The 14,730-nt window shown below is 41.2% G+C and overlaps 1 protein-coding gene across 4 annotated transcripts in view; it reads right to left on the bottom strand.

Annotated features, from left to right (window-relative positions):
• Positions 1-14,730, bottom strand: part of LOC129820696 (unconventional myosin-XVI-like) — a 132,919-nt gene that overhangs the window by 74,138 nt on the left and 44,051 nt on the right. For 3 of the 4 annotated variants that reach the window (XM_055877557.1, XM_055877556.1, XM_055877558.1), the window contains exons 6-8: positions 12,079-12,234; positions 5,491-5,576; positions 1,166-1,255 (exon numbers count right to left, since the gene is read on the bottom strand). In XM_055877557.1, coding sequence (XP_055733532.1) covers positions 1,208-1,255; positions 5,491-5,576; positions 12,079-12,234 — 290 coding nt within the window. In that variant the 3' untranslated portion in view covers positions 1,166-1,207. The remainder of the gene's footprint in view (positions 1-1,165; positions 1,256-5,490; positions 5,577-12,078; positions 12,235-14,730) is intronic. The other variant, XM_055877559.1, reaches the window with a different exon arrangement.

Below are 14,730 nucleotides of genomic sequence, written 5' to 3'. Positions count from 1 at the left end.
CATTCTCTAAACATGCTATTAAACTTCTCCAAACATGCAATTAACGTTCTCCAAACATGTCCGTCTTTGAGTGGGGCCTGTCCACATATTTACTGAGATGGTGATTATGTGGATGCAGAGCCCACCTTTCCTCGCTCCCTAAGGTACTTATACAAAGGTTAGCCAAGGGGTCACTTCACTGAGCCATACAGCAGATTGGTTTACACACTTAGATGGTTAACTCCCCAACTCTCACTGAGCTGCTCTATAGGATAGAACCACTCATTGAAATGCTACCTCATGTAAACGTTCCTTAGCGTTAGCTATTTATCTCCACCTCACCAACTCTGAGTATTTATACCATTAACTCTCTCACTGCCCTGTCCTGATTTTCCCTATACACTTTAGTCGCTACGGTCCATTTCTATGCACACTTCTCTACTCTGCATGTGTGACCTTCACTACCTAACTCTAACTCATCTTTCCACCTGACTATACACACTTCCTTCTCCAATTCATGGCCTAAAACATAACTTATAACGTCCTCCATAGGCATTTTGTGGAATGAACAATACAGTAATTGGTTTAGCTTTCCCTCCTATAGGCTTGGTGGAGTTTTCGACATGTTGCGTAAACCTGTAAAATCCTTTCAGCTCAACATAAGTGACTGAGGGTTAGGGGTTTAACTGGGGATTACTACCCCCCCAGCTCAGTGGTGTCAAACTCATTCCATGGAGGTTCTAGAGTCTGCTGGCTTTTGAATTGTCCTTTTAATTAAGACGTAGACAACCAGGTGAGGGAGTTTCTTACTAATCAGTGAACTTAATTCATCAATCAAGTCCAAGGGAGGAGCGAAAACCTACAGACACTCGGCCCTCTCCGTGGAATGAGTTTGACACATAACCTAGCTGAATGTCAGACCAGAGAGTCGAGCTCAGAGTCAAACCCAGAGCTGCAGTTTCCTTTCTGAGCAATGAGTGGAACAGAGTAGGATGAGGTTGCCCCTTATACTCGCATATCCCCTCCTAATGGTTAAGGTTAGGATTACAGGGATGATAATCTGATCCTAGATCTGTGGTTACGGGCAACTTCACTTGGGAGCAGGGTGACATGATACAAGAAGGATACAACAGGAAGAGGAAGGGAAAGCAGCGAGGTAGGGTACGATACGGACGACAACACTCACCTCGTCCCTAAACGTGACGGGTGCTCCCAGCGCCACCCTGCCTTAGAGCGCAGCCCCTGTACCGAAAGGTGAGAAGTTGAGATGACCCCTCTGGAAGAAGATAAAGAGAGGGAGGGAAAGAGAGAGAGAGATACACAAATACACTCCAGAGTCAATGGGGTCAAAGAACCATTAAGGACATACAGTTTGAGCAATAAGCACTACGTGAAACCTGACATATGCTGAATGCATACCGTATTCTTTGAATACTAAATGTTGGTGTCATGGAACGCTTCAGTGGATTCTGTAGCCTAGGATATGCCATCGCTGGCACAGTCAAACAAAAGGGAATGCCTTCTCCACATTATACCATGTCAGATAGACAAGTTAAACATTTGGAGAAGGAAAGAGCACATCTTTATAGAAAGTGAAAGAGTAGACTGGTTCAGAATGAACCTGTCTAGAGAGTGCTACTCTGTCAGGGGCTGTTGTAAGCCAGACTAAGAATAGCTAGACCTGTCAGAATGTGCTGGAACATCAGCATTTTACACTACACACTAAGAAGCTCCAACTCCGTGATCGCCCCTGTGTCTCTCAGCCAGACAAAACTCACAACCCTCTCTTACACAAGACAGAGGGCATTCCGGCCTTTTCAGGAACATTGTCTCTGTGTGTGTCTCTGTAATGGATACGGCATGGATTCTCCATTAACTAACCCAGGGAACGGGAACACCATGTACCTCCTCAGCGTTCATGGGAATCGAATGGGAATACTGTGCACTGAGCCGGTCAGAATGCCACTAGGAAGTTCTTGTTCGCTTCTTTGCTTCATGCACCTCGTCTTGACTCGCATCTCCCTCCCTATCAGATCCAATCAATTATGTAGAAGGATTTTAATTGTGTTTTAACAATGTAGATCAATGGGGAGCAGATGCATCCTGGAATCTCCTGACCAGGACAGTTTGAGGTGGGTAATGTCAGAGGAAATCAGACCAAAGAGCAAATATCCTGTCCTGATTCCTGCTTTGACCATAATATTAAATGAATATGTTCCTGTTGTCATTATGACTTGAGGCCTGCTCTACACCAGCCAATGGATTTGGCAGTGGCTATGGGAGAAGTCAATGGGAGAGGACAGTTACAGAGCTGAGGGTTATGTGGAACCAGGAATTTTTGCTAAACATGTATCCAGACCAGGAAAACTCTGGTTTACATGGTCAGCAACATCTCTTGGCCTTGACATGGGTCCTCCACTAGTTTGTGGTGGTGTGTGTGTGTGCTTGTTTAGAGAAACAGCCTGTTCTCATAGAGTAGACGCAACATAGTAAACGTAAATCCGGGACACTCAAATTGGTATGATATATTACATTTGGTATGGTTACATAAGACAGAAAGTTACCTAAGGCAAAAACTAAAGTAAGGTGGTTGGTCGGGGTGGATGGATAGGAATATAACACGAACATCTAGCAATGCAAAGGTTGAATGTTTGAATCTCATCACGGACAACTTTAGCATTTTAGCTAATTAGCAACCGTGCTTACTACTTTTTAGCTACAGTCGCTTGCGAAAGTATTCACCTCCTTGGTATTTTTACTAATTTGTTGCCTTATAACCTGGAATTAAAATAGATTTTTGGGGGGTTTGTATAATTTGATTTACACAACATGCCCCCCATGTTATTGACTTGTTTATTGTTTACTCCATGTGTAACTCTGTGTTGTCTGTTCACACTGCTATGCTTTATCTTGGCCAGGTCGCAGTTGCAAATGAGAACTTGTTCTCAACAAGTTAAATAAAGATGAAATAAATAAAAACATTTTTTTTTTTTTTTGAAGATTCAAAATATGTTTTATTGTGTAACAAACAAGAAATAAGACAAAAAAACTTGAGAGTGCATAACTATTCACTTCCCCAAAGTCAATACTTTGTAGAATCACCTTTTGCAGCAATTACAGCTGCAAGTATCTTGGGGTATGTCTCTATAAGCTAGCCACTGGGATTTTTGCCCATTCTTCAAGGCAAAACTGCTCCAGCTCCTTCAAGTTGGATGGGTTCCGCTGGTGTACAGCAATCTTTAAGTCATACCACAGATTCTCAATTGGATTGAGGTCTGGGCTTTGACTAGGCCATTCCAAGACATTTAAATGTTTCCCCTTAAATCACTCGAGTGTTGCTTTACCAGTATGCTTAGGGTCATTGTCCTGCTGGAAGGTGAACCTCCGTCCCAGTCTTAAATCACTGGAAGACTGAAACAGGTTTCCCTCAAGAATTTCCCTGTATTTAGCTCCATTCATCATTCCTTCAATTATGACCAGTTTCCCAGTCCCTGCCAATGAAAAACATCCCCACAGCATGATGCTGCCACCACCATGCTTCACTGTGGGGAAGGTGTTCTTGGGGTGATGAGAGGTGTTATGTTTGCGGGTCATTTTTAGTCTCATCTGACCAGAGTACATTCTTCCATATGTTTGGGGAGTCTCCCACATGCCTTTTGGTGAGCAACAAACACGTTTGCTTATTTTTTTTCTTTAAGCAATGGCTTTTTGTATGGCTTAAAGTGTGTATGGCTTAAAGTGGTCCTATGGACAGATACTCCAATCTCCGCTGTGGAGCTTTGCAGCTCCTTCAGGGTTATCTTTGGTCTCTTTGTTGCCTCTCTGAGTAAATCCTCCTTTGCCTGGTCCGTGAGTTTTGGTGAGCGGTCCTCTCTTGGCAGGTTTGCTGTGGTGCCATTTTCTTTCCATTTTTTAATAATGGATTTAATGGCGCTCCGTGGAATGTTCAAAGTTTCAGATTTTTTTTAATAAACCAACCCTGATCTGCACAACTTGTCTCTGACCTGTTTGGGGAGCCCCTTGGTCTTCATAGTGCTGCTCATGGTGCCGCTTCTTTGGTGGTGCCCCTTGCTTAGGGGTGTTGCAGACTCTGGGACCTTTCAGAACAGGTGTATATATACTGAGATCATGTAGCAGATCATGTTACATTTAGATTGAACACAGGTGGACTTTATTTAACAAATTATTTGACTTCTGAAGTTAATTGGTTGCACCAGATCTTATTTAGGAGCTTCATAGCAAAGGGGGTGAATACATATGCATGCACCACTTTTCAGTTCTTAATTATTTTTTTATTTTTTTAAACAAGTAATTAAAAAAAAGAATCACTTCACCAATTTGGACTATTTGTGTATGTCCATTACATGAAATCTAAATAAAAATCAATTTAAATTACATGTTGTAATGCAACAAAATAGGAAAAACACCAAGGGGGTTGAATACTTTTTGCAGGGCACTGCATTTTGCAACTATTTAGCATGTTAGCTAACCCTTCTCCTAACCCTAATCTTAACTCAAACCCTAACCTAGCTAACGTTAGCCACCTAGCTAAAGTTAGCCACCTAGCTAAAGTTAGCATTATCCACCTAACCATCTAGCTAACTCTAGCCACAATAAATTGGAATTGTAATATATTACATGTTTTGCAAATTCATAAGATATTGTACGAATTGCAATTCATAACTTATCTTACGAATTGTAATTCATAACATGTCATATGAAATGAATGATAGACATCCACAAATGAATACATACCATACGAAACGTAACATATCATACTAAATGGAGTGTACCGGATTTACATTTACTATGTTACGTCTACTCCTCAGTACAGGTTGAGAGAAATGGTTAGGGAGAGTTATGGTGGTAGAGGAGAGAGTTAGTCCAGGATCTGGTATCAGGGTGTAGGGTTTTATCTCGTTTTCTGCCGAGGTGTTATTGGTGTTGCGTCTCTCGCAGAAAGGGTGATTCTGTCCTGGTGAATATTTCATGCCCTATTTGAATTATTAAAGCTCTGAGCGCAGGTGTGTGTGTTTATCAACAGAGATGTACTCTCGGTCTGTCAAGACGCTTCATGGTTTCCGCTTGATCCGTCTCATATGATGCAGATATGTGTGTGTGTGTGTGAGTGTGTGTATAGGTGTGTGGGGGGCATTAAATCCAATCCTGTAACCATAGACCAGGAGCATTGAGTGTCTTGGGACATAGGAGAAGCTCACATGTCACAATTGAAATGAAACGTTCAATAGCAGCACTGTTAGTCCTACTGAAAACACAACAACACCCAAAACAGAAGAGCATGCCAAACACAAATCCCGAGTGTGTGTGTCACCCGCCAAAATGAAAGGAACAGTGCTAAAATGCCAGCATATTCACAGAGAGAATACCCTGAAAAGACTTCTGGGTTTAAAAAGGGGATGTTGGGTAACCTGATCAAAACGAGGTTACACAACAGAGGGACAGGGCTAGTCTAGCCATCAGCACAGTAAGGAGGAGATTGTGTGTGTTTACCTGGGTGTGATGTCTGTCCATATGTCTGTGCAGAGATGATGAGCTGGAGGAGTTTGACTTGGTGTGACCCTCATCTTCCATTGACCCTGAAAAAAAAATCACACACACACACACGCACGCGCGCACGCGCACGCACGCACGCACGCACGCACACACACACACACACACACACACACACACACACACACACACACACACACACACACACACACACACACACACACACACACACACACACACACACAGGAGAGAAAGCCATAAGTGAGTGAAGCCACTATGAAAGACAGATGTGGAGAGATGGGATAGACAGAGTACCTGAGGGAGAAAACAGCATTGCAGTGGAGGAGAGTACTCTGTCACTTCCACCCTTTCACTGTAATACTGGAATCCCACTCAGCTTCTGGATCAACCCATGTATTATCTATCATGTATTAGTCCTGTCTAGTGTCTTTTATCTCCATGTATTACTTCCCATCTATTGTCTTCTATCTATAATTTATTACCTCCTGTCTATTGTCTTTTATCTATCATTTATTACCTCCCGTCTATTGTCTTTTATCTATCATTTATTACCTCTCGTCTATTGTCTTTTATCTATCATTTATTACCTCCTGTCTTTTATCTATATTTTATTACCTCCTGTCTATTGTCTTTTATCTATATTTTATTACCTCCTGTCTATTGTCTTTTATCTATCATTTATTACCTCCCGTCTATTGTCTTTTATCTATCATTTATTACCTCCCGTCTATTGTCTTTTATCTATCATTTATTACCTCCTGTCTTTTATCTATATTTTATTACCTCCTGTCTATTGTCTTTTATCTATATTTTATTACCTCCTGTCTATTGTCTTTTATCTATAATTTATTACCTCCTGTCTATTGTCTTTTATCTATAATTTATTACCTCCTGTCTATTGTCTTTTATCTATAATTTATTACCTCCTGTCTACTGTCTTTTATCTATCATTTATTACCTCCCGTCTATTGTCTTTTATCTATCATTTATTACCTCCTGTCTATTGTCTTTTATCTATCATTTATTACCTCCTGTCTACTGTCTTTTATCTATCATTTATTACCTCCTGTCTACTGTCTTTTATCTATCATTTATTACCTCCCGTCTATTGTCTTTTATCTATCATTTATTACCTCCTGTCTATTGTCTTTTATCTATCATTTATTACCTCCCGTCTATTGTCTTTTATCTATCATTTATTACCTCCCGTCTATTGTCTTTTATCTATCATTTATTACCTCCCGTCTATTGTCTTTTATCTATCATTTATTACCTCCTGTCTTTTATCTATATTTTATTACCTCCTGTCTATTGTCTTTTATCTATAATTTATTACCTCCTGTCTATTGTCTTTTATCTATAATTTATTACCTCCTGTCTATTGTCTTTTATCTATATTTTATTACCTCCTGTCTATTGTCTTTTATCTATATTTTATTACCTCCTGTCTATTGTCTTTTATCTATCATTTATTACCTCCTGTCTATTGTCTTTTATCTATAATTTATTACCTCCTGTCTATTGTCTTTTATCTATCATTTATTACCTCCTGTCTACTGTCTTTTATCTATCATTTATTACCTCCTGTCTACTGTCTTTTATCTATCATTTATTACCTCCCGTCTATTGTCTTTTATCTATCATTTATTACCTCCTGTCTATTGTCTTTTATCTATCATGTATTACCTCCTGTCTACTGTCTTTTATCTATCATTTATTACCTCCTGTCTACTGTCTTTTATCTATCATTTATTACCTCCTGTCTACTGTCTTTTATCTATCATTTATTACCTCCTGTCTACTGTTGGTCCCGTGTGGCTCAGTTGGTAGAGCATGGCGCTTGCAACGCCAGGGTTGTGGGTTCATTTCCCACGGGGGGACCAGGATGAATATGTATGAACTTTCCAATTTGTAAGTCGCTCTGGATAAGAGCGTCTGCTAAATGACTTTAAAATGTAAAAAAAAAAAAATACTGTCTTTTATCTATCATTTCTAACGTCCTTTATTACCTCTATCTCCTCTCTTCATCTCTGTCTGTCTGTCTCTCAGTCTATCTGTTTCTCTCATTATTAATATCCCAGCATTCACATATTCAGATCCAAATAAGATTTATTAGCATGAATGACAAAGCCACTGTTGCTAAAGCAAATTGAGCTAGACATCAACAGTAACAGAAAATAATAATAATAACAACAATAATAATAATTATAATAGTGATGATAATAAGAGAAAGTAGACAGTATACAGTGCCTTTGGAAAGTATTCAGACCTCTTGACTTTTTCCACATTTTGTTACGTTACAGCCTTATTCTAAAATGTATAAAAAATACAAAACAGAAACCCATTATTTTCATAAGTATTCAGACCCTTTGGTATGAGACTTGAAATTGAGCTCAGGTGCATCCTGTTTCCATTGATCATCATTGAGATGTGGCCAGGCTGGATTGCTGTATAGCACTTTGTGACATCGGCTGATGTAAAAAGGGCTTTATGAATACATTTGAATGGAGTCCACCTGTGTTAAAATGATTGGACATGAATTGGAAAGGCACAAACCTGTCTATATTAGGTCCCACAGTTAACAGTGCATGTCAGAGCAAAAACCAAGCCATGAGGTTGAAGGAATTGTCTGTAGAGCTCAGAGACAGGATTGTGTCGAGGCACAGATCTGGGGAAGGGTACCAAAACTTTTCTGCAGCATTGAAGGTCCCCAAGAACACAATTGCCTCCATCATTCTTAAATGGAAGAAGGTGGGAACCACCAAGACTCTTGCTAGAGCTGGCTGCCAAACTGAGCAATCGGGGGAGAAGGGCCTTGGTCAGGGAGATGACCAAGGACCCGATGGTCACTCTGACAGAGCTCTAGAGTTTCTCTGTGAACCTTCCAGAAGGACAACCATCTCTGCAGCACCCCATCAATCAGGCCTTTATGGTAGATTGGCCAGACGGAAGCCACTCCTCAGTAAAAGGCACATGACAGCCCGAGTTTTCCAAAAGGCATCTAAAGACTCTCAGACCATGAGAAACAAGATTCTCTGGTCTAATGAAACCAAGATGGCCTGAATGCCAATCGTCACGTCTGAAGGAAACTGGCACCATCCCTACGGTGAAGAATGGTGTTGGCAACATCATACTGTGGGGATGTTTGTCAGTGGCAGGGACTGGGAGACTAGTCAGGATCGAGGCAAAGATGAACGGAGCAAAGTGCAGACCTGCTCCAGAGAGCTCAGGACCTCAGACTGGGGCAAAGGTTCACCACCTTCCAACAGGACAACCCTAAGCACACAGCCAAGACAACCCGGGAGTGATTTCGTGACAAGTCTGTGGACGTCCTTGAGTGGCCCAGTCAGAGCCCGGACTTAAACCCGATCGAAGATCTCTGGAGAGACCTGAAAATAGCTGTTCAGCAACATTCCCCCTCCAACCTGACAAAACTTGGGAGGATCTGTAGAGAGGGATGGGAGAAAGTTCCCAAATACAGGTGTGCCAAGCTTGTAGCGTCATATCCAAGAAGACTGGAGGCTGTAATCGCTGCCAAAGGTGCTTCAAGAAAGTACTGAGTAAAGGTCTGAATACTTATGTAAATGTCATATTTTCGTTTATGTAATTTTTTTAATTAGAAAAAATGTACAAAAACTTGTTTTTGCTTTGTCATTATACGGTATTGTGTGTAGATTGATGAGGAAAAAATATATTTAATACATTAATTGATTTAATATTTAATACCTATATTTAATACATATTTAATACAAGGCTGTAACGTAACAAAATGTGGAAAATGTCAAGGGGTCTGAATACTTTCTGAAGGCACTGTATACATTACAATGTTTTTTTATGTATAGAAATAAAATGTATAAATACAAATAGTAATTTTAATATTATATCTTAAAAGCATTTTACTTTGATAATAAAAATAAGATCATATTTACAGTATATCCTGTATATATCGGTACAATGAGATTATGCAGAATACGTGTAAGAACATTGAATAGGCACAATGAGATACAATGACATCATCTATGGAATGTCAGTGTGCATTCTACACCTACTTCTACACCTGCATTGCTTGCTGTTTGGGGTTTTAGGCTGGGTTTCTGTACAGCACTTTGAGATATCAGCTGATGTAAGAAGGGCTTTATAAATACATTTGATTTTGATTTGATTTGCATGCAGGTGTCAGTAGTGTGTGTGTGTGTGTGTGTGAGTGTGCGTGTGTGCGTTTTTGTGTGTGTGCGTGTGCACACAGACCTGTGCAAATGGATTTATATGAGTGTGTGTTTGCACGTAGGAGTGTGTGTATGTGTGTATTACATGTTTGTTGATGTATTATTTAATGTGTATTATTAAATGTCTGTTATTCCAGACAGAAAGTAAATGAGTAAAAATGATTAAATTAGGAAACAAACCAAAAGAGAGTAGAAACAAAACAAAAACACAACAACCACGAAGTCCATCCCATCTCTCTCTGGTTGTGGTGCAGGGTGACACATTTAGCTACCAGCTTAGTTGACTGCTGCTCCCCTCCAAGAAGAATGGGGAGTTTATGTAAATCAAGGATTTGTCGAAGGTTTGGTATATGCAGTGTTTTTCCATATCGGGGTAGTATGTTTCCCTTTTGTTGTCATATTTTGGGCAGGAACACAGTAAGTGAATCTCAGTTCCTACGTCCTGTAAATCAGACCACCTCCATATTCTCTGATCTCTTGGCAGCCAAGATTTAACTTGTCTTCCTCTTTCAATTTCCAGACTGTGGTCGTTCAGTCTGTATTCCGAGAGGGTTTTTCTTCTGTTTACATCTAGTTCGGCTGAGATATTCTGCCAAAGTAAATGTTGGATTTAGTGACAAATAACAATCACGTTTAGTTTGTCACTGAACAAAAATAGAAACACAACATGTAAAGTGTTGTGTCCCATGTTTCATGAGCTGAAATCAAAGATCCCAGAATTGTCCCATTCAAACTAAAAGCTTATTTGTTAAAAATGTTGTGCACAAATTTGTTTACATTCTTGTTAGTGAGCATTTCTCCTTTGCCACGATAATCCATCCACCTGACAAGTATGGCGTATCAAGAAGCTGATTAAACAGTATGATCATTTCACAATAAAAGGCCACTCTAAAATGTGCAGTTTTGTCACACAACACAATGCCACAGACAAGTTTTGAGGGAGAGTGGAATTGGAAAGCTGACTGCAGGAATGTCCATCAGAGCTGTTGCCAGATAATTGAATATTCATTTCTCTACCATAAGCCTCCTCCAATGTAGTTTTAGAGAATTTGGCAGTACGTTCAACCGGCCTCACAACCTCAGACCACATGTTCGGCGTTGTGTGGGAGAGCGGTTTGCGGATGCCTATGTTGTGAACAGACTGCCCTATGGTGGGGGTGGTGTTATGATATGGGCAGGTATAAGACACGGACAATGAACACAATTGCATTTTATCAATGGCAATTTGAATGCACAGAGATACTGTGAAGAGATCCTGAGGCCCGTTGTCGTGCTATTCATCTGCCGCCTTCACCTCATGTTTCAGCATGATCATGCACGGCCCCATGTCGCAAGGATCTGTACACAATTCCTGGAAGCTGAAAATGTCCCAGTTTATCCATGGCCTACATACCCACCAGACATATCACCCATTGAGCATGTTTGGGATGCTCTTGATCGACGTGTACGACAGCATGTTCCAGTTCCCGCCAATATCCAGCAACTTTGCACAGCCATTGAGTCAGACAACATTCCACAGGTCACAATCAACAGCCTGATCAACTCTATGAGAAGGAGATGTGTCACGCTGAGGCAAATAGTGGTCACACCAGATACTGACTGGTTTTCTGATCCACGCCCATACTTTAAAAAAATAAGTTATCTGACCAACAGATGCATATCTGTATTCCCAGTCATGTGAAAGTCATAGATTAGGGCCTAATGAATTCATTTCAATTGACTGATTTCCTTATATGAACTGTAACTCAGTAAAATCTTTGAATGTTTGCATGTTTATATTTTTGTTCAGTATAGCTGTTTTTCCATTTGGAGTCAATTAGTTTGCTTTTGGTTTTAGAAATGAAACAGTTTTTTGAATGGTCTTTAGTTTGGATGTTGTTAGTGAGCCGCAGAGCAAGCTGACCTGGGGGATCATCCTCTTGGGAGAAGTGCTTACTCAGAAAACATCTGCATTTAATGGTCTGCTTGATTTAAATGCTGCCAGAATTAAAATGCTATTTTTTGCACTTGAATGTGTAGAGTGAATGTGAATGTGTCACTATCCGTCTAATTGTCCCCTTCATGTCCCTGTGTGATCACTGCTGTAACCTTGCTGATGTGACCTTGATAGGCTAATGTAGGTGACAGAACCATATCGAAGGGAATCCCACCCAGTCGTTTCACTCCTCACTGATCATGAGGGAGAGGAGAGGAGTTGAGGAGGAACCAAAGGAATCGTTGGGATCGTTCTCCTCTCATCCCATCCTTCCTTCCTCCTCCTCCCCCTTCTCCTCCTCCTCCTTCTCCTCACATCCTACCGTTCACCACTTCACCAGACTCCAACTCCTCCCTCGGCTCTTACCATTAGACAGCCGGTTGCCATTCTCTACGGGGGTGTGGCTTGGGGAGTGGGGGGCGTGGTTGTTGGCGTTCTTGTCCTGTAGCTGTGGAGACGGGGAGGAGGGGGTGGAGCCTGGGTGCTCCTCTCTCCCTGGCAGGTTGATGTTGGAGTTGAACCCTGGGAGGAGATGACAAACACACTCACACACACTGTTACTGCCATCGGTTTGTTTCCATACATTGAATTGTTAAACTGTTAGTTCCAAAAATATTTTTGGTACCTCAGATTGTTCTTGCAATTCTCACATAGAGACATCATTGGGATGAATGTTTGAAAGGCTTTTTATATTTGTAACACAAACCAGTTTTGAGAATATCCTGATTAAAGTGGCCATTTTAGGCCCTTTTAGACCTACAATTGCCTCCGGTAAGACCCTATGACCTATGAACCTTACACGATACAGACAACACCCTGGTGTCATGATATTCCTAATAGCGCGTTCTAACATATGGAGCATCACTCAATTCTGAAATACAATTTTAAACATTCATTTATTCAACATTAAAACAATTTATATGAATACATCAAAATGACCCGTTTTGATTTAGTTCCTTTCAGACCTTTTGTTTTAATACAGAATATACTCTACAAGTACATCACATTTCTAGAGTCAGTTCTCTGCTACTTTTAAAGGTTAAGCTGGGAATACCTCAGGGAGCTTCAAGTTTAAAGTTGGGAATTCCCATGACATCCCTGCGGCATTCCCGTATCCCACAGGAGGAGCAGGCGGGGGGGGGGGGGGGGGACAGCTGCTCATCACAGGCATGGCATTGATACCTCCCCTAACCCCCAGGCCACCCCGAAGCATCGGGTATCACAGATAACCATTTAGTGCCAGGAGGGAACGGAAGCAGGCTGTCCCGTTAAGCCCAGTGGCATCTCGCTGTTCACGACTCTGACCACCAGCCTCCTCTGGCGAGCAGGCAAATCAATGTGCCTTGCTGGTCATTCTATGTCTAGGCATGTGACATTGAGATGAGAGAAAGTGTCACGTCAGCCTGAGGGTTTCTGTTTCTACCCTAGACCCCTGGGTTTTAAGGCCCTTGGCATTCTGGTGGATATCCGTAAACTACTGTTAGTGCCCCTCTTCAATGCCCCGTCTCAATGACTTAGTTAGATTAAGAAGTATCCCACTGGGCACACACTGGCTGAATCAACGTTGCTTCCACATCATTTCAATGATGAATTGATGTCTGTGCCCAGTGGGATGTCTCTGCTACTCTCTGTTCTGTCCTCATGTCATCTCCCCTTTCGTAGTGTGAGGAAGAGTGATATACCCCACTACGGTGATAAATATTTCATCTCATATTATATTAACCTACACACTGCTAATATACTTGAATGAAGGAGAAGGAGAGAGAGAAGGAGAGAGAGAGGAGCGAGAGAGGGGAAAGAGAGAGAGGAGAGAGAAATACAGGAGAAAGAGAGAGAGGAGTGAGAAATACAGGAGAAAGAGAGAGAGGAGAGAGAAAGGGAGAGAAATAAAGAGGAGAGAGAAAGAGAGAGGAGAGAGAGAGAGAGAGACTGATAGAGAATAAGAAAGAGAGATACAGAGAAAGAGAGATATACAGAGAGAGAGACAGAGAAAGAGAAACACAGAGAGAGCGAGATATACAGAGAAATAGAGATAGAGATACAGAGAGAGAGATACAGAGAGAGAAAGAGGTATACTGAGAGAGAGAGAGATACAGAGAGCAAGAGAGGAGAGAGAAAGAGAATGAGAGAGAGGAGAGAAAGAGAGAGAGAGGAGAAAGAGAGGAGAGAGAGAAGGAGATATGTAGAGAAAGAGAAAGAGAGAGGAGAGAGAAAGAGAGAGGAGAGAGAAAGAAAGAGAGGAGATGGAAAGAGCGAGAGAAACATCTTCTGTGTACAACGTAGAAAACACCAAATAATGCATGCAGAGCAGAATTAGGCCGATACCCGCTAATTATCAAAATCCACGAAAGAACTGTACAGTTCTACAATCACCTAAAAGGAAGCAATTCCCAAACCTTCCATAACAAAGCCATCACCTACAGAGAGATGAATCTGGAGAAGAGTCCCCTAGGCAAGTTGGTCCTGTGGCAGAAACAGACCCCACAGAGACCCAGGACAGCAACACAATCAGACCCAACCAAATCACGAGAAAACAAGATAATTACTTGACACATTGGAAAGAATTAACAGAAAAACAGAGTAAACTAGAATGCTATTTGGCCCTAAACAGAGAGTACACAGTGGCAAAATATTTGACCACTGTGACTGACCCAAAATTAAGGAAGCTTTGACTATGCATAGACTCAGTGCGCATAGCCTTGCTATTGAGAATGGCCACTGTAGGCAGACTTGTCTCTCAAGAGAAGACAGGCTATGTGCACACTGCCCACAAAATTAGGTGGAAACGGAGCTGCACTTCCTAACCTCCTGCCAAATGTATGACAATGTTAGAGACACATATTTCCCTCAGAATACACAGATCCACAAAGAATTTGTGGGAAATCCAATTTTGATAAACTCCCATATCTATTGGGTGAAACACAGTGTGCAATTACAGTAGCAAGATGTGTGACCTGTTGCCACAAGAAAAGGGCAACCAGTGAAGGTTGAAAACCATTGTAAATACAACCCATATTT

This window comes from Salvelinus fontinalis, chromosome 23 (assembly GCF_029448725.1).
Source record: "Salvelinus fontinalis isolate EN_2023a chromosome 23, ASM2944872v1, whole genome shotgun sequence".
In the NCBI taxonomy this organism is placed as follows: Eukaryota; Metazoa; Chordata; class Actinopteri; order Salmoniformes; family Salmonidae; genus Salvelinus; species Salvelinus fontinalis.
Note: the sequence above shows the minus strand (reverse complement) of the source record. Positions and strands in the feature narration are given on the sequence as shown.